Here is an 18,601-nt window from a genome sequence, read left to right on the forward strand (position 1 = left end):
CGTAGCATGCCAGATGTATTAAAATGTGGCTTCTGGGTACATGAAATGAGATACATTCAAATCACTAACAGAACAAAGACCAGCCCAGGAGCCTACTAGCTGTGTCCTTGAACTTTTGCTATAAAGTGTTCGGCTTAGATCTTTTGAGTTCTAACCACTCTGGCCCAGTCAGTCTCCTGTGGGGAAGAAGGTCACACTGGTGAGAGGGGAAGCTGTGCCCCATACCATCCAGCTCAGCACCAGTATCGCCAGGGTCCCCGTCCTCCACGGCCTCCCCTTCCGTCTCTGCTGGCTCTGAGTCCACACCTTCTTCCAGGTCATTCTCATCTGGAGGAGCTGTAAAGCAGACACATTCAAGGATAGGAAGAACAGACAGACAGCTGGACAGGGGAAGAGGGACTGTTTTTCCAGGTACCGTGGCCTTTGTACCAGGTATAACGCTCACTGTTTCACATGCCGTGGGGCAGTTTTTCCTCACCGAAGGCAGTCAGAAGGCCATTCCTAGCGTGTGGGAGAGCTGAAGCTGGGGTTAAGTGACTCACACAGGGCCCCTTGCACTTGTAGGCTGCTGCTTTGGGATAACTTAGGGAATGAGTTTGTTAAAGCAGGGCAGGTTGAGGGATATGTAAAGTTCCCTTTCTGGATTCAAGAATGCCCTTCAGGGATGCAGAAAATGAGGCAAGGCACTCATCCATGTTTCCTGACCTGAGGGAAAGAGACCCGAATTTGCGTGCCACCCTGCCCTAGCCTCTGCCTGCAGAGAACCTGCACACGGCGCTGGCGTTCTGTCACCTGAGGCTGTAGCCGCCACCCTCTTCCTATGAACAGGCCATGCTTTGATTTGCACCAATCAAGAGACCAGGCATTCTACTCTGTGCCGACAGAGCTCCGGCCAACCTACTGGTTGTGCCAGTGTGGGCCGTTAGGTCAGGTGATGATGCAACTTGAGACAGGGGCTCCTTCAGGAGTACGGAGGGAGCACTGTGACTAGGAGGGAGCACCTTGATGATCTGGGAAGTTTTCTTTCTTCTTTCTCAAGGTAGGGCCTCACTCTAACTCAGGCTGCCCTGGAATTCACTATGCGTTCTCAGGGCAGCCTCAAGCTCAAGATGATCCTCCTACCTCTGCTTCCCAAGTGCTGGGATTAAAGGTGTGCCCACCATGCCTGGCATGATCTGGGAATTTTTAACTTCTTTTAAAAAAAACACATACATAGAATGTAAGAGCCAAAGGAAGGGTAGGACTCCTTATGTGCTCCTCCAGACACAAAACGGCCTGGATATCCATGACCTCACAGTGCCTGACACTACCTACACAAGACCATCATAATAGGAGGAAAAGATCATGACATCAACATAAAAGACTGATTAAGAGGGGAGGGGATATGATGGAGAGTGGAGCTTCAAAGGGGAAGGTGGGGGGAGGGAGGGAGGGCATTACCATGGGGCATTGTTTACAATTATGGAAGTTGTCAATAAAAAAATTAAAAAGCAAATAAATAAGTAAAGAGAGTTTATAAAACCATATACATATATATATATGTGGTGTGTGTGGGTGATGGGAGAGCACTGTGCATGCCATAGCACATGAATGGAGTCAGAGGACAACTCTGAGGTAGCTGTGTGCCATCTTCTTTAAGACAGGGTCTCTTGCCACTGTAAATAAATTGAAAAGGAAGGCCAGACTAGCTGGCCCACAAGCCCCAGGTTCTCCTGGCTTGGCCTCTCCCTGTTGTAGGCACACTGGGACCACAGACACATATGCCACTTTGCATCTGGCTTTAGGTGGGTGCCGGGGGAATGAATGCAAGATCATCAGGCTTTGCAGGCAAGCACCTTTAACTGCTGAGCCGGCTCTCCAGCCTAATTTTATACTTCTTGCCTTACGTAGTATATTTATGTGAGTTTTTGTTTCCTTAATTCCAAATCTGTTTATGTACAGTTTATAAGATAATGGCTCAAATCTATGAAGAACTCTTTGAAACTGGAGGACTATGGCAAACAGGTTTGGAATAGAATAGGTCGTTCAGAGTCCAGAAAGAGGTTGCTGCATGCCCAGTACAATTCTGGGCTGGTGACTTCTGAGAAGCCAGGGCCACCCAGGAAGAAAGCAGCAGGCAGGGCCAAGGCATTCCCTAGGCTGACAGCTTTCCACCAGGGACGGTGAGCTCACTGTGGCACTGTGCCATGTCTGAAACACACGGGGAACAGAACCTAAGTTTGCGCCCATGATGGCCCTTTATGCTTGCTAGCTTGTATGAACTGGTGAGTGTTTGGCACTTAGATGGCATGACCAGGCTGTTGTTGGCAAGTAAGCTGGAAATGAGCACCAAGAAGACCACTCCTGAGCATGGCCCGGTGGTGCCCATCTGTGATCCCAGACATAGGAGGAGTGCAGTGAGGCGGAGGCCAGCCTGGGACTACAGAGTGAGATCCAGGTCAGTGTGGGCTACAGTGAGACTCTACCTCAAAAAAAAAAAAAAAAAAAAAAAAAGAAAGAAAGAAAAAAAGAAAAGAAAAACAAGCTGGGTGTGGTGCCGCACACGCACACCTTTAATCCCAGCACTCGGGAGGCAGAGGTAGGAGGATTGCCATGAGTTCAAAGCCACCCTGAAACTCCATAGTGAATTCCAGGCCAGCCTGGGCTACAGTGAGACCCTACTTCGAAAAACCAAAAAACAAAACAAAAAACAAACAACAAAAAAACCCCCACAAACCCAACAAGAAAAGAAAAACAAAATAACAAGAATAAGAGAAGAAAAGACCATTCCATGATCCCCAGGCTGCCTCAGCCCCCCATCAACCTGTCCTGGTCTTGGTTCCTTGGTCCTTCGGGCCATTTGGCCACCTGGAGTTCCTACTAAAAATGCCTGCCGTCGAGTCAGAAGGGAGGAGTCCTACACTCCTTGGAGTACCTTGAAAGGAAGGATGGTGACACATATCAAAGAGCAAACACGTGAGCGTTATCGGTGCAGCAGCAGCAGCAGGTGTGGGAGAAGACACAGCTTGAGCGATGGAACTGGGGGATGGAACCCAGGTTAAGATGGAGTGCCGTGCTGGAAGCGGCTACGGAGGCAAGGAGCCACACGCACTACGGAAGCTGGGAGCTGCCGTCTATCTCAGCTGTCAGCCGTAACATTCTTCCTTCTCAGCCTTCTCCCTCCTTCCCTCGGCTCGAGGGCGGACGGCTCAGGGCCAGCCGCACCAGACACCACTGCTCCTTCCCCGCGGCCTGTGAAGACCCTTCTCGCTCCGTGCCTACTTCCTACTCCTGGCGAGGATGAGGGGCTGGGCGGGAAGCCCCCTCCAGCGCAAGCCTCGCCATGCCTGTAAGTGACTGGCAGGACACTGTCTCCGCCTGGAGGCACACTGCCCAGTCTACGTGATGTTTGTGGGGGCGTGCAGAGATCCTTGTGTGTGGGCAGACGCTGGCAAGGCAGGGGCTGCGGACACGAGACATTCTGCAGTAGGGAAACCGTCCTGCCCCAAATGCCAGGAACCTCTCCCTGAGAAACAGGTTTCTAGGGAAACTTCCCCTTGACTGTTTCCTCCTCTGACCTGATGATGGGCTTGTGGAAGCTGATTCTCTTTCACACCAATGCTACCTGACTTAATTTCTATACATTTAAAACCTCAGCACAGCCCGGCGTTGTGGCTCACACCTTTCATCCCAATACTTGGGAGGCTGAGGTAGGATGATCGCTGTGAGTTTGAGGCTAGCCTGAGATTAATTCCAGGGCAGCTTGGACTAGAGCAAGACCCTACTTTGAAAAACTAAAAAACAAAACAAAAAGCCTCAGCACAAAAAGCTTCCTTTCACACGGGGCTTCATACTCAACTGCCCTGTCTCCACAGCTGTTCTCCAGTTTGCTGAGGACGCGAAATGCCCTGTCTGTGCGAGGCTGGGCGGCCTGAGGAAGCATGCACGGGCCCCACCCGCCGGCTCCACCCTCACATGCACCAGCGACAGGAGTGGAGTCCTAGAGTTAAGGTGCCAGCAGAGCTGCCTAGAGAGAGAGGTTACAATGAGTGGGGGATGTCACACATCACCAGACTACCTCCAGAGACCGTCTCCAGCCAGGCCTGCACTGCTGCGCGGCGTACGGAGGGAAGGCCGGGCACTGGATTTAAAACAGATATAAATGACAAGTTACACAGTGATACGCTGCCGGTGGGGACAGCTGAGGTCAATCCTAACGTGCAAAATAAGAGGAACTGAGATGACGTCACAAGACGGAGGCCTGCTGGTCACAGACGAGGGGTGACAACCTGCTGTTAGCCTTTGTGATGGGTACTTGAGACAAGGAGGGAAGACGGAACTCGAGAGAGGCCAACGCTGGCCTGGGCTGCACAGTGGTCCCTGTCCCAATTTCACCGGCGGTCTGATGTCCTGGTGGCAGGGTCTCTTCAAGTTTTGCAGCATTGCTAGACATCTCTAGTGCTGTAAGAGCTGTTATCAGGTCGGTCTTGCCGTTAGGAAAAGGAGTTGGGGCTCAGGAGGATAAAGTGTCCCATGAAAGCCTACGTTTCCAGGTGGCAGGAAGCACCTTTCTGTGGATTCAAAGCCTTACAGGGCAGGTGGCCTTACATCACCCCATGTGAGCCAGAGACAGTGATGCTACTGAGGGTCCCTATGTGGAAGACAGTGGCTGAGGACAATGACATGTATCTACTACACCTCCTAATGGTTCCTCCTTCCCAAGGCAGGGTCTCACGCTAGCGCCAGGCTGACCTGGAACTTACTCTATAGCCCCAGGCTGGCCTTGAACTTGCAGCAATCCTCCTACCTCTGCCTCCTCAGTGCTGGGATCATGCCTGGTCCCTAATGGGTTTTGTTGTCTTTTACTGCTACTCCTTAAAAGAAGATAGAAGCCGGGCATGGTGGTACACATCTGAAATGCCAACTACACGGGAAGTTGAGAGCTTGAGTTCAAGGCTGGACTGGCCAGCTTAGCAAAAAAATAAATTTTTTTTTTTTTGAAATGCCTTACTAAGGTACATTTTTTTACCTTCCTGGAAAACAGAACATTTCACCTAACACCTGGAGCTGAAAGTTATGCGGTGATGCTAGGGGCCTCACAGATGTGCGTCTTTCCAATATGCTCCCGGCTCTAGTCCTGCCTCACACTCAGCCGCACACGCTGTGCCACACAGCCCAAGAGGACTAAAGAGGGCCCCTGCCGAGACACGCAAGCGACAGGGCCAGATTCTTAGCCTTCCTGTGCCCCGCCAGTGGGGCCGACCCACAGCTTGTAATCCAGAGAACTTTACATGCCCTCAGAGGACAGTCAGAGCAGCTCCCCAATGGACACTGGGAAATGGGGCCCAACAGCCTTCTGCAGCCACTGCGGGGCACGCGGTGAGGTGCCCAGGATGCACACTGGCTTCTGGGTTTCGAAGCAGTTACCTCTAGAAGTGGAGGACTCAGAGGTTGGGCCCATCCTCTCCTCTGTCTCTCTCTCACAGATGTGTGTCCAGTGCACATCAGCCTGGATCGCCAAGGGATCCTCTGCATTTACGATCTGCTGTAGCCTGTGGTTCCCAGCTAGGGCACCAGGTCCAGGGGAACGAGACAGGAGGAGACATGGGAGGAGGAAGTGAACAGTCAAGGGAAGGGGGGAACAGGACGTCACAGGAAAGGAAATAGAAAATGAGTTACAGTGTTTGTCAGAACCAGTTTGAGTCAGAAAGAAGAAAAAAATGAGAACATATAAATGTGCATGCACACACACCCACACACACGTGCAAATACACGCACGCGCATACACACGCACCTTTTACTCAGTTTGATTTAGCCATTTGGAGCATCACGTGTACTGCTCATTTCAGGAAGGAGAGCCACGTAGTCACTCCAAATGCCCAGAGGGAACAATGCACGAGGTGGGCCTTAGCGGGACCGTTCCTTCCAGGGGTGTTGACCTGGCTGTCAGGTAGCATTACATGAGCTCCCAAGGACACACTTTCTATTGGTTATTGCAAGGTGCTTATCACCACCTGCCAGGAGGATTGCTTCTCTTTTGAAACTTAAGTCAAGTAGTAAGAAAGAGAGATAGGTGGGGGCAGTATCACTCTGCCACAAGCCAACCAGTTGCTCAGGACAGAAATGTGCTTTGCTGGGACTTTAGCCTTTCTTTTAACTTCCTATACACCAATTTCCTCAGAACTGAAATATTCCCTCCTGAAATGGGGCCGCCTGGGCTATAGTGAAACCCTATTTCAAAAAACAAGCAAGCAAGCCGGGCATGGTGGCGCACACCTTTAATCCGAGCACTCGGGAGGCAGAGGTAGGAGGACTGCTGTGAGTTCGAGGCCACCCTGAGACTGCATAGTGAATTCCAGGTCAGCCTGGGCCAGAGTGAGACCCTACCTCAAAAAACCAACCAACCAAACAAACAAAAAAACCAAAGCAAACAATAATAATAAATAAATAAATTAAAATAAATCAGATGCACAAAGTGACACATGCATCTGGCTGGATTTTGCAGCGGCTAGAGGCACTGGCATGCCCATTCTCTCTGTCTCTGCCTCTCACTCTGCTTGCAAATAAATAAAATTTGAAAAAAAAAAAAAAGCCACAGGACTACTCCCAAGGTCATAGGGGCAGTAAACAACTGTTGAGAGGCAGGCTCAGACCCGTGTTGTATAGCAGTTTTCTCTGAATTGAAACATTCCCTCCTCCTCCTAAGTCTGGTGGAAAGATTGCAAGAGCCCTCCCTGAGGTTATATACAAGGAATAACTTCTTAGGGGAAGCCTCTCCTACCAGCCCGTCGCCTGCAGGGTATGCAGTGAGCTCCAGAAAGGCAGCTTCCAGGAGTCATCACCCGTGCTGGGTGGGTTTCTGCTGACCAGAGCTGCCCTTGAGTCACCCATGTTCCTGTAAGCACCCCCTCACCCTGCTCTGTAAGTAACCCCAGAAATTCACAGATTCACCAAAACTGGTTTTAGTGTGCTTCTACTAGTCTGAGCCCTGTCTGGGGTGAACAGACATGTACTCTTGTCTCCCAGGGGAAAAGGTTCCGGAGTCTCTTCTGCAGAAAGAGCTGATGTTGGCCGGGTGTGGTGGCACAAGCCTTTAATCCCAGCACTTGGGAGACAGGTAGGAGGATCGCCGTGAGTTCAAGGCCACCCTGAGACTGCATAGTGAATTCCATGTCAACCTGAGCTAGAGTGAGACCCTACCTCCAAAAACCAAAAAGAGCTGCTGATGCAAGCTCGTTTGCCAGAGGCCGCACGCTCCACGCTGAGTGAGGGATCTGTGGCGGGGATGCTATTACGGAAGGACACAGTTTGGGGGATGGAGAGGCAGGGACAGCGGCTGTAAGAGGAGGCAGAGCTTCAACATTTGGAACATCCCAAGGCAGGTGTGAAATTGACACCTCTGTCATTCTCAGGTTGAAGCCCTTTCCTGAAAACTCCATCTGGGGCCCTGTGGGGCCCCTGCGCACGAGGCTTAGATCAGACTCTCTGTATACCCAGTGAAATGTCACCAGTGGTCCCTTCACATGCTGCCGTCGGCAAAGCCCATGGAGTCCACATGCAGCCTGGGCCTCTCGTTAGTGCCTGGACCATGCCATACAGCAGGGTTAAGATAAAGGGACGGCCAGCAACTCGGGAGGGGACACTGAGGAAGGGAAAACAGCTCTTCGGGCAGCAAGAGCAGGTACCACCCAATCTGAAGGACTCAACGGCTCCTGACAGGAGCTGGATTCCAGGTAGGGGTGTACACCCCTGCCTTCAACCCTTAGCTGGACAACCTGGCTTGATAGCTACTACAACAGCCTACCACATAAGTGGTGGACACGTAACAGAATGCTGAACTGTGCTGACACAGGGAGTGGCCCTTGCAGGCTCCCATACTTTCTTTCCATAGACTATAGTCTCTCTACAGACTCATGGCTTGGCCTCAAGGCCAATATGCACTGTGGCTGTGGTGTAGGCCAAATCATAGTAAAACCACCAACAGTGTGATTCGTTAGGGCTGGGGAAGGCGAGTCAGAGAAAAAGGCTGGTCCATTTTTCCACCTTCTAAGAAGCAGAGTAAGAAGTGAGCCTTCTCCCTGATGAGAGCTCTGCCTCCTGCCAGCACATGGAGGGCTCACCAGCTCAGGGGGGCACTTCCGAGGCCCCTGGGGTAGGATGAAAGAGCTGTGGCTGGGCAGGGAGGTTTTCCGCATCAAAGGCACAGCCAAGTCTTAGCAGATGAGGGGAACGCACAGCAAGAGTGACAGGGGCAGAGGTAAGGCCCCGCTCCATGAGCCTTGCTCTCTGTCTCCTAAGAACCTGCTCGTTCACATCTTGGTCTGGGGGAACGGCTCTACAAAACAGACCTCCTGTGGGACCTGCTCTTGGAGGAAAATTCTGGATGGCTACTGGGAAGCCAGGGTGGAGGCAGGGAGCGGGCAAAGCGGGTACCTTCATGTGTACCCATTTCTTCTTCCTTTGAGAGATGTTGGAGCCACTGGCCTTGCAGGAGTTCTCTGTCCCAGGGGCAATACTCCCCTTCTACAGCAGGGGGAGCCAGAAACCCACAGACAGCATCAAGAATCCCACAGTGGGGCAGGTAGAGATGGGAACAGAGGGAAGAGAGAATAGAAAGCAGAGTTAATCTGCCGCCGCAGGCATGTGTGTGCTGCGGCTGCCGCACAGCCATCCGAGCCCGCTGCAGGCCGGGAGCACCCTGAGCTTGGCTGCAGGGACTTGGCTAGCTGAGGACTAGTCTTGATCTTAGGTCCCACCCTTAGCTGGGTGTGGGCTAAAAGCTAGGCTTCAATCTGGAACAATGAAAACAAAACATCTTCTGCTGTAGGAACTACAGGAAGATGGTCTCCCTCTGATTAGCCAAGACATGGGACTGCTGTGGGCCAGCATGGTCCTGCAGGGGTGGCAGAATGGACAGAAGCCATGCTGCAGCCAGTGCCAGGCACACTTCCTCGTGTCTCCTGAACCTGAGTGGGCGAGAGCAGGTGTGCCAGGCTCTACCTACCCTGGCCTTCAGACAGAGTGAGTGCGGAAGGACAAGAGAAAGCTCACTAAGGAAAAAGTGTCCTTCGCTTGAGTGTTCACACAAGAAGGGCCTGAGCAGCCTCGGCAGGACAAGCAGAGCCACTCTAGGAGCAGCGAGGCCACCAAGTGCCGATCCTCTGTGCCTCTGTCACCAGGAGCTTAATTTGTGCCTCTGACCCAGGGCTGGAGGAAGCAGGGCTTTGGACTCTGGAAGGTCCTCGTCCGTCCTTTCGTCCACGCCCGCTGGGAGTGAGGACAGCAGTCAGGCCCCCAGTGGCTCTGGCTCCTCCTCCTCCACCGTCTGTGTCCCCCGTCAAGTTCCTCAACTCTCCAGGTCAGAGGGAGAAAATAGAAAAACCCCAAGCTTAAGGCTGAGGATGCAGAAGCAGTCAGAAAGACTGGAAGACACCCTGTAGGCCCCAGTGCTTCTGCGATTCGTCTCTGGAGCCTTTTAAATGCCTTATGACAGCCTGTCTGTCCAAGACCTGGGTCAAGGGGTGATTCCTCTAGGGAGCTAAGTTTGTCTTTAAAATAAATTTCTCTAACTGAAACCAAAGAGAGGAAAAAAAAAAAAAAAGAGGTAAAATGAGAGTCAGTAACCTAATTTGGACAAAGTCCTTGAACTGGCCCCACTTTCTATTTAAAATTAAAAATATAGATGAGCATGCGGGACATTATTCCCAGCACGATAGTGTGCCAGGCACTGACTGTGTCCTTCCTCTGTCACTTCCATGGTCCGGGAGTGACAGAGGTAGTGTCAAGCTCTGAAGGAGGTGTCCCCGTGACTCCAACCACCAGCCCTCTTTACACTCATACCTGGATACACGGCCTGGGGTGTAAGGAGAATGAATGAAATCAGGGCTGGAAGAGATGTTTTTCCTCCTAACCTTCACTGGATTCTCCCTCCTCGTCATCATATTCTTCCTCTTCCTCTTCCTCTTCTTCTTCTTCATACTCTTCCTCTTCTTCCTCTTCCTCAGGCTCGAAGCTCTTGGAAGCCTCTAGCTCCTCTTCACTCCTTCCCTTTAGAAGAGCATGGATCCTCACGGCCTCCTTCCAGGGAACGCCACCCAGGTCCGAGGTGGGGGGCTGGTCAGCCTCTTCCTCCTCCTCTTCCTCCATCTCTGACTCGGAACTGCTGTAGGAAACAACCGCGCAGCACGAGTGAGGGACCAAGCGGCGTGTGGAGAAGGGAAGGCTCAGAGTCAAGCACTGCCAACAGGAAGGGCCGAGGAAGCAGGCCAGGCCGGCAACCCGCGCACGGGAGCTGCACACACGATGTCTTACAGTCTACCTGCCCTGTAGCCTGTCTTTGCAGGGCCGGAAGGTTTTGCAGGCAAGCGCCTTAACCACTGAGCCATCTCTACAGCCCGCCATGAAAGTTCTTGAACGTAGCACCACCGTTGCTACTGGATTCTGGAGCGCTAGGGCCAGCGTGGTAGCCTAACTGTGTGTGTGAAGGACAGACAGAAATGCTCCAGTTGGTTCTTTCTAGGTTACTGCCGTCACAGGCCAATGTGGGGGTTGCCTAGCACTTTTTTATTTTTGCATGTGTAGTGGTGTGGATGTATGCACATATATGTGCAGACGTGCCCACAGGCACATGGAGGCCAGAAGACAACGCTGGGTGTCCTTCCTCTGCCACTCATACATGAACCTCCTTGAGATGGAGTCTCGCTCTGAATGTGAAGCTGTGGTTTTCGGGAGCCCCAGAGATTTTCCAATTCTCTGGTCTCATTTCCCATGGGACTGGGGGTTACGGATGTGTGTGGCTACACCTCGCTTTGTATGTGGGTCCTGGGACTTGATGTAAAGCAGCCTTATGCCCTCGCAGGACCTCATGACTATCACAAGTAATCTTACCTGCTGAGCCATCTTCCCGCCTGGCTGCCCAGCTCCCATATAACACAAGATTGGAGGGGTAACTCCAGGGCTTTACAGATCATTTGATTTTATTATTTTTTAGAGAGAGAGAGAGAATTGGTGTGCCAGGGCCTCAGACACTGCAATCAAACTCCAGATGCTTGTGCTGTCTAGTGGGCAGGTGAGACCTTGCACTTGCCTTACCTTTGTGTGTCTGGCTAATGTGGGATCTGGAGAGTTGAACATGGGTCCTTAGGCTTCACAGGCAAGCACCTTAAACCATTAAGCCATCTCTCCAGCCCTCATTTTATTTTATTTTATTTTGTACTGTTGGGATTGAACCCAAAGCCTTGTGATTGCTAGGCAGGCACTCTACCACCGACCTACATACCCAGCCTCAAAGCACATCTTTTTTGTTGCTGTTGTTAATGCACTCAGGAGGCAGAGATAGAAGGGCTGCAGTGAGTTTGAGGCCACCCTGAGACTACATAGTGAATTCTAGGTCATCCTGGGCTAGAGTGAAACCCTACCTTGAAAAAATAAAACAAATAAATAAATAAATAAAAATTTAAAAAATCCCTTCCCCTTGTGGTAGGCACCTATATTCACCCTGCATCAATACACTGTCCTACTTGGCTAGCAGGGTCTGCGTCCTCCCTGCTTCAGGCGGCTATCAACGGCCTAGCACGGCCAAGATGAGCTGAATGCACGAGAGACTGCTGGCTGTGAAGGAAAAGCAGGTAGCCTCTGATTCAGAGGTGACAGAGAGGGGACTCTAAGAGGCCTGGTGATGCCTCCTCCAAAAAGAACTGGCCCTTTCTGTTAGAAAAACAGCCAGCAAAATCCTCTAGCTAAACTGTGTTGCAGTCATCTTGAAGACCTTCTCATTTTTGTCTTTTTTTTTTTTTTTTTTTTTTTGTGAGGTAGGCTCTCACTCTAGCCCAGGCTGACCTGGAATTCACTATGGAGTCTCAGGGTGGCCTTGAACTCAAGGCAATCCAACTACCTCTGCCTCCCGAGTGCTGGGATTAAAGGCATGCGCCACCACGCCCGGCTTTGAAGCCCTTCTCTACAGCTGCCCTCAGATGTATTCTCGGTGCTGGCTGGTGATGATACTGAGCTGAGTAGAGAGTCTGCCCTGTTAGAACGGAAAGGTCCAAGTGAGGGAAAGGTGAAGGCCACATGAATGTGTCCCCCATGGCCCCATGTGTTTGTGATTAGGCCTCGTACTCAGGCCCCAGCAGGTGGTAACTTGGGAGGCGGGGTCTCACTGGATGGAGGGGGGCTCTGAGGTTTATTAACCCACCTTGCCAGCACTAGCCCTGTTCACTTTCTTGCTGCTTCCTGCCAGCTGCTGTGGCAAGACATGATGCTCAGCCTCTGCTATGTTAACACCTGCTCTATCATGATTTCTATAGGTTTCGCTCAAAACTGTAGGTCTGAAAAAAGAAAAAACTCTCGCCTCTCATAAGCTGCTTCTGGCAACAAGAAGGTAGCTAGGCTTGAGAGATGGCTTTGCTGTTAAGGCGCTTGCCTGTGAAGCCTAAGGACCCAGGTTTGATTCCCCAGTACCCATGTAAGCCAGAAGCGCAAGGTGGCACATTTGTCTGGAGTTTGATTGCAGTGGCTAGAAGCCCTGGCATGTCCATTCTCTCTCTGCCTCTATTCTGCCTCTATTTTGCCCTCTCTCTCAAATGAATATATATATATATATATATATATTTTAAAGGCCAGGTGTGGTGGTGCATGCCTTTAATCCCAGCACTTGGGAGGCAGAGGTAGGAGGATCGCTGAGAGTTCAAGGCCACCCTGAGACTACAGAGTGAGTTCCAGGTCAGCCTGAGATAGAGTGAGACCCTACCTCAAAAAACCAAAAAAAAAAAAAAATAAAAAATAAATAAGGTCATGTGATTAAGGGAGTGAGTTCAGAAGAAATACTCTGGGAAAAAAAAGAAAAGAAATGCTCACATGCTATGTTGTAGTTACCCTCTTTGGTTTTTTGAGGTACGGTCTCACTCTAGCCTAGGCAGACCTGGAATTCACTATGTAGTCTCAGGTTGGCCTCGAACTCATGGTGATCCTCTTACCTCTACCTGCCAAGTGCTGGGATTAAAGGCGTGCGCCACCTCACCTGGCTCACGACCATTCTTACACATAGCTATTCTCCCAGGCTAAGTATCACTAAGAAGTAAGAATCAAGATTCCCAGCAACCTTTTCAGTGGTTCTCCAAAAGTCCTAGGATGTTTCTGGACTGGTGTCTGTCAGGGTAATCATCCCAGGAAGTAGGCTGAGATCCACAACCTGGTGTCTGAAGGTGGGATGGGATCTGAGGAGACAGCAGGAAAGGCCCCAAGCAAAGCCCCTTCATTCGGGCTTCTTTCTTTCCTCTTTTCCTTGAGACAGGGTCTCAAGTAGCTCAGGTGGCCTCAAACTTTTGAGCTTTCTGCATCCACCTCCTGAGGGTTGGGACTAGAGGCCTGAACCATGTCTTGGATGGAACCCACGTATTCTTACACTGGGCATGTACTCTATCAGCCCCTCCCTGTGGTTCTCAGAGGGAAACAGAATCTGGAAAACCACAGCCTTTACTATTAGGCTAAGCCTCTCCCATTCAGAGACTGTAACCTGCTACCTGGCTTGACCACACCCTGGGCCCCCCCCCCCATACTGACAACCCTGAGAACATCTGCTCCACTACCATACAGGGAGCCAAAGGCAGCCCACATTGTCCCATAAGGTTCACCCAGCAGAAATTTCACAGTGTTCTGCTCAACATCACACACAGCCAGAGATTTTGCCCCTTACTGCCTTTACTGAACACGGGCCGAGGCAGGAAAGAGGCGTTCCTGGAGTGACTGATCATGCCAGGACTTTAGGGAGCCCTCTGAAACCTTGACTGCCCCACCTGCAAAAGCTGCCTGTTTGCTCTGGCACTCACTGACTGGTCTTTAGAGCTACAGAAGTGCAGAGCACAGGGCTGGAGGGATGGCTCAGCAGTTAAGGCGTTTGCCTGCCAAGCCAAAGAACCCAGGTTTGATTCTCCAGGACTCATGTAAGCCAGATGCAAAAAGGGACACATTGCGTCTGGAGTTAGTTTTCAGTGGCTGTCCCATTGTCTCTCTCTTGCTCTCTGCCTCTTTCTCTCTAATAAATAAATAAATTAAAAAAAATAAAATATAAGCCAGGCATGGTGGTGCATGACTTTAATCCCAGCACTAGGAGGCAGAGGTAGGAGGATCTCCGTGAGTTCAAGGCCACCCTGAGACTACAGAGTGAATTCCAGGTTAGCCTGAGCTAGAGTAAAACCCTACCTCAAAAAACAAACAAACAAACAAAAACATTGAAAAAAAGAACATAGCACAGACCACGTTCTTTAACTAGGGAGTGAGTTCTCCCTTGCCCTTGTGGCCACCCGGTTTTGCCAGAGATGGAAGTACTACCGCCAGACTTGCCTCTCCAAGAGCCTGAAAAGACAGACTGGACAACTGCTCAGGCCTCGTGAAAGGTCAGTGAAGCAGTTTAGGACCTGCAGGCGCTTGCATGAACAAGGGCAGGGATATGATTTTAAAAATCCCCTGGATTTTAAAAGGAGCTTGCTTCCAAAGCCTGATGACCTGGCATAAGGGGTCTCTGCCCTTCTGGACCCTTGGGAGACATGAAGAATACCAACAAGGGGAGGTGGCTTCCCGAAGGCTGCACATTAGAGTGGCTGAATCGCCCCCGATCCAATCCTGGTGCCCTTCTGCAGAGCCACCTGCTCCAGGGTGGCACTGGCATGCTGCTCCAGTTTAGCTTTTCTTTTGCAGTGGCTAGAAGTCTTGACATGCCCATTTTCTCTGTCTCTGTCTTTTTCTGCTTGCAAATAAATAAATTGAAAAACAAAAAGTACTGGGCTGGAGGGATGGCTTAGCAGTTAAGGCGCTTACCTGCAAAGCCAAAGAACCCAGGTTCAATTCCCCAGGACCCACGGAAGCCAGATGCACAAGGTGGCACATACTTCTGGAGTTAATTTATGGTGGCTGAAGGCCCCAGTGCGCTGATTCTCTCTCTCTCTCTCTCTCTCTGCCTCTTTTTTTTTTCTCTCTCTCTCTCAAATAAATAAAATAAAAAATTGAAAAATGAAACTTGTCTGATCAAGACGTATCTATAGTGGCCCCTGCTACCTGGGTGGGCTGACCCAAATGGGCTGACCCTCAGGTTCATCCTCCAAATTTACCAGCGAATCAGGTCTTCCTCTCACGTACCTGAATCTGATGCTACGGAAGCTGCTGCTTGGAGGAGGCGCAGGGTGTGTGTGGGGGGCTCTCCAGCTCTCATACCGTGCTGCCTGAGCACACCCGAGCCTGCCTCTATTCCCTCCCAGCCCGAGTGTGTCTGGAGCTCGTTTATAGCAGCTAGAAGCCCTGTAGCGCCCATTCCCTCTCTCAAATAAATATTAACAACAATAGCAACAACAATAAGAGCAGGAGATTCCAACCCTGTCCCCAGAGTCAGGCAGTGTACTCATCTGGGGGGCTTAGGTGAGACCATGACCCTGGGGACCCGGCGGCTGGGCAAGCCACAGGCGTGGGCTGACCTGCTGGCCTCGTCCTCTTCCGTGGCCTTGTCCAGCACGCTGCTCAGGTTGTGCTCCGCCTGTGTCTCCTCGGGCACCTCCTCCAGCTCTGCGGCGCGCCGCACGGACAGGCGGTAGTTCTCCAGCTCGATCCTCTCGGGGGTGCCCTTTGGCCTCTTGGCGATGCTGGGCTCTTCCAGGCCATTCACACTGGAACCTGCCGGACAAGCAAAGAAGCACCACTCTTGAGTACAAGGGACAGAACGGGAACTTTGGCCGTGTATGGCAGGAGCGGGCGAAAGAAGTGACGGATGTCAGACATCGGAGCAGCTGCAACTCATCTCTAGGTAAAGGTACACAGCTCTCCCATGAAGTCAGAACCCCGAGCGGCTGACAGCCCAAAATGGCATGGATTTGGTAGAGGTCAGGAAGCAATCTGGTGTGAATGACAGAACCTCCCTAGTGAGAGAAACAAAGGCTATCTGAGCAGTGATGGTGACTGGAGAGGGTGATACTGATGAGGCCTCCGGGTAGCTTGTCTCACCACGAGGGGCTAAAAAGGGCTGTACGGCCGCCTCCCACACAGGATGAGTCCTCCCTGCAGCCCGGTTTCAGTGGACCCGTAACGGGCCTGGCTGGCTTTGCTGAGGTCTCTAGGCAGCTGTCTTGCAGAGCTGTCATGTGGGATCTGCCTGTGGTAAGTACCTTACAGAACAAGCTGTGTGCAGCTGCTCAGGCTTCGTGGTAACCACACATCATGTTGAGATGCAAAAGCACATAACCTCTATAGCTACTTGTGAGGTGACATTCAGAAACCGTGCAGAGCCTGGCCCCTAGCGTTCTCTCACCCTGGTGTCTGAGCATCCACTGATGATCTCTACCTGTCAGTCAGAATGCTCGGCCACCAGAAGCTGACCTGGAATTCACTATGGAGTCTCAGGGTGGCCTCGAACTCATGGCAATCCTCCTACCTCTGCCTCCCGAGTGCTGGGATTAAAGGCGTGTGCCACCACGCCCGGCTCAGAAGGTGATTCTTGATACCCAGTCATTTCCACAGAACATCTTCCTTTCGGATACTTTTGAGTAACATTTTGAGCTCTTGGTGTTTCTACAACTTCAGTGTTGGATTTGGGGCCTCTATGACCCTAAAAGTTCCCCTTAATCTAGAGCACGCGCCCTGCCTCCCTCAGCAGCACCGCTTCTCGACATTGTCATCGTGGCTCTGGCCCGAGGCCCCCGTTTATCCTGCAGCGTCATGACGTGGCACAGGAATAGGCAGACGAGTGGGGTGACATCCTGAATCCTCCCAGTACCAAACCATCCAGAGCCGTGCTCTGGCCTGGGGGAAGCACAGTGCCTGCCTTCCTGGGTTACTGTGGATGCTGAATGATTGTGTCTGCCTGCTCACAGGCAGGGGTGCCAATCCTGTGCCCTTAGCACAACAGGTACCTTCCTCTGTTCTGTAAGCCTGGCACACAGGCAACGCCAGGCAAAGGTGAGCTAAGCATTGCACCTGTCATGTCGTGACAGTGCCAACGTCTGTGCACTCCCACGCGGCCTGGCATACAGTGACCGACCGTGCCAACATCCACGGGTGCGTACTTCTGAGAGGGAGTAGGGTCGCTTTGTTAGGAAGTGAGGGTGGCGGGGTCCCTGAAGGTCTCCTTGCGGTCTCCACTTTGCTAGAGATCAAAGGACGACCTGACTTCTCTCTTCCCTAGATCTGTTTTCCACAGACAGCCTGGGCCCCCCCTGGCAGGGAGGTCTCCTTTCCTAGGATGTAATCCTAACATGGTGGTTGGTCAAGCCCAGCTCCCAGAACTTGGTATCATGGCTGGCCTCTTTCTGAGACAGCCGCTGGCCCAGACCAATCAGCTGCGTCTCTGGCTCACCTGAGCGGGAAGGTAAGGCCCATTACCATAAGGTTATAAATACATTTGTGAAGGGAGGGTACACTCTCTGGGCTGCCTGACCACTTGTGAGCTTACAAGTTCTGGTGAGTCCCCTTGTCTTGGCCCGGCTGGGTTGAGATGAGGGGAGAACCCCCAACCCCTACTTCCCACATAGGCAGGAGCTCTGTGTGCTTTTTTGTTTTTCAATACTTTATTTATTTGAGAGAGAGGCAGACAGACAGACAGACAGAGGGAAAGAAAGGGGCCTCCAGCCACTGACGCATGTGCCACCTGTACATCTGGTTTATATGGATACTGGGGAATCAAACTGGGTCCTTAGGCTTCACAAGTAAGTACCCTAACTGCTAAGCCATCTCTTCTCCAGCCCCTTTCTTTTCTGTCCTTTCTATAGTTTTTTCCAGGCCCACCACATGGGCTGTCAGACCACGTGGGTGTATTCATTTTTCTTCCCTTGGTTTTGTATGTTCCTCAATAAATATAATACTTATCCTGCTTAGTTTGATTTGCCACGATTCCTTGGTTAATTGCAAATGCGAATCCAGGGTTTAGGGTTCAAGGACTTTCCTGATCTCCCAACACTCCGATTCACTCTCACATGGGCTGGCATACAGTCACGTGTGCTCCCACAGGGGTTAGCGCTCATCTGTTCCTTACCACAAGTAGCGTCACCTGACAAGGGCAGACGGGAGGAGGGGGCAGCACTAAGCGGGGCAAACACACTCATGCTTAGGTCCTCAAGGGGTAGACGGGAGGAGGCTTCAGCCGGAGTAAGAGGGAGTCGCCAATGGCTGTGAGCTCTGGCCAGGACAGGTCCTTGGTCGCTATGACATTCTAAACACTAATATATAACACTGGGTTTGGAATGTAAAGTCACATCAACCCAGTTTGGAGTGACAGGTGTCCTTTCAGGCAGACTCTTAAAGGAGTACTGGGTTAACTTTTGTGTCCTAAAATTTGTACAAAATGTGCTCTGGGACTAGAGAGATGGCTCAGCAGTTAAGGTACTTGCTTTCAATGCCTGATGACCCAGGTTCAATTCCCCAGTACCCTCGTAATTCCAGGTGTACCAAGTGGCACATGCATCTGAAGTTCATTTGCAGAGGCAGGAGGTCTTGGTGTGCTAATTCTCTGTTTGCAAATAAACAAACAAGCAAACAAACAAAGAAACAAACTTCTACTAAGATTAAAGATACTTGCTACTACAATCAGCCAAACTCAGGGCCTTGTGCTACCTGAGCTACATTATCAGCCTGCATAACGTTTTGA

At 51.3% G+C, this 18,601-nt stretch overlaps 1 protein-coding gene across 2 annotated transcripts in view; it reads right to left on the minus strand.

The window, feature by feature from the left end:
- The window catches only part of Mical3 (microtubule associated monooxygenase, calponin and LIM domain containing 3), a 229,562-nt gene that overhangs the window by 30,649 nt on the left and 180,312 nt on the right, over positions 1-18,601 (minus strand). For both annotated transcript variants that reach the window (XM_045137315.1, XM_045137316.1), the window contains exons 20-23: positions 15,444-15,639; positions 9,891-10,141; positions 5,407-5,544; positions 226-336 (exon numbers count right to left, since the gene is read on the minus strand). In XM_045137315.1, the coding sequence (XP_044993250.1) occupies positions 226-336; positions 5,407-5,544; positions 9,891-10,141; positions 15,444-15,639 (696 nt within the window). The remainder of the gene's footprint in view (positions 1-225; positions 337-5,406; positions 5,545-9,890; positions 10,142-15,443; positions 15,640-18,601) is intronic.

This window comes from Jaculus jaculus, chromosome 18, assembly GCF_020740685.1.
Source record: "Jaculus jaculus isolate mJacJac1 chromosome 18, mJacJac1.mat.Y.cur, whole genome shotgun sequence".
NCBI classification, from domain to species: Eukaryota; Metazoa; Chordata; class Mammalia; order Rodentia; family Dipodidae; genus Jaculus; species Jaculus jaculus.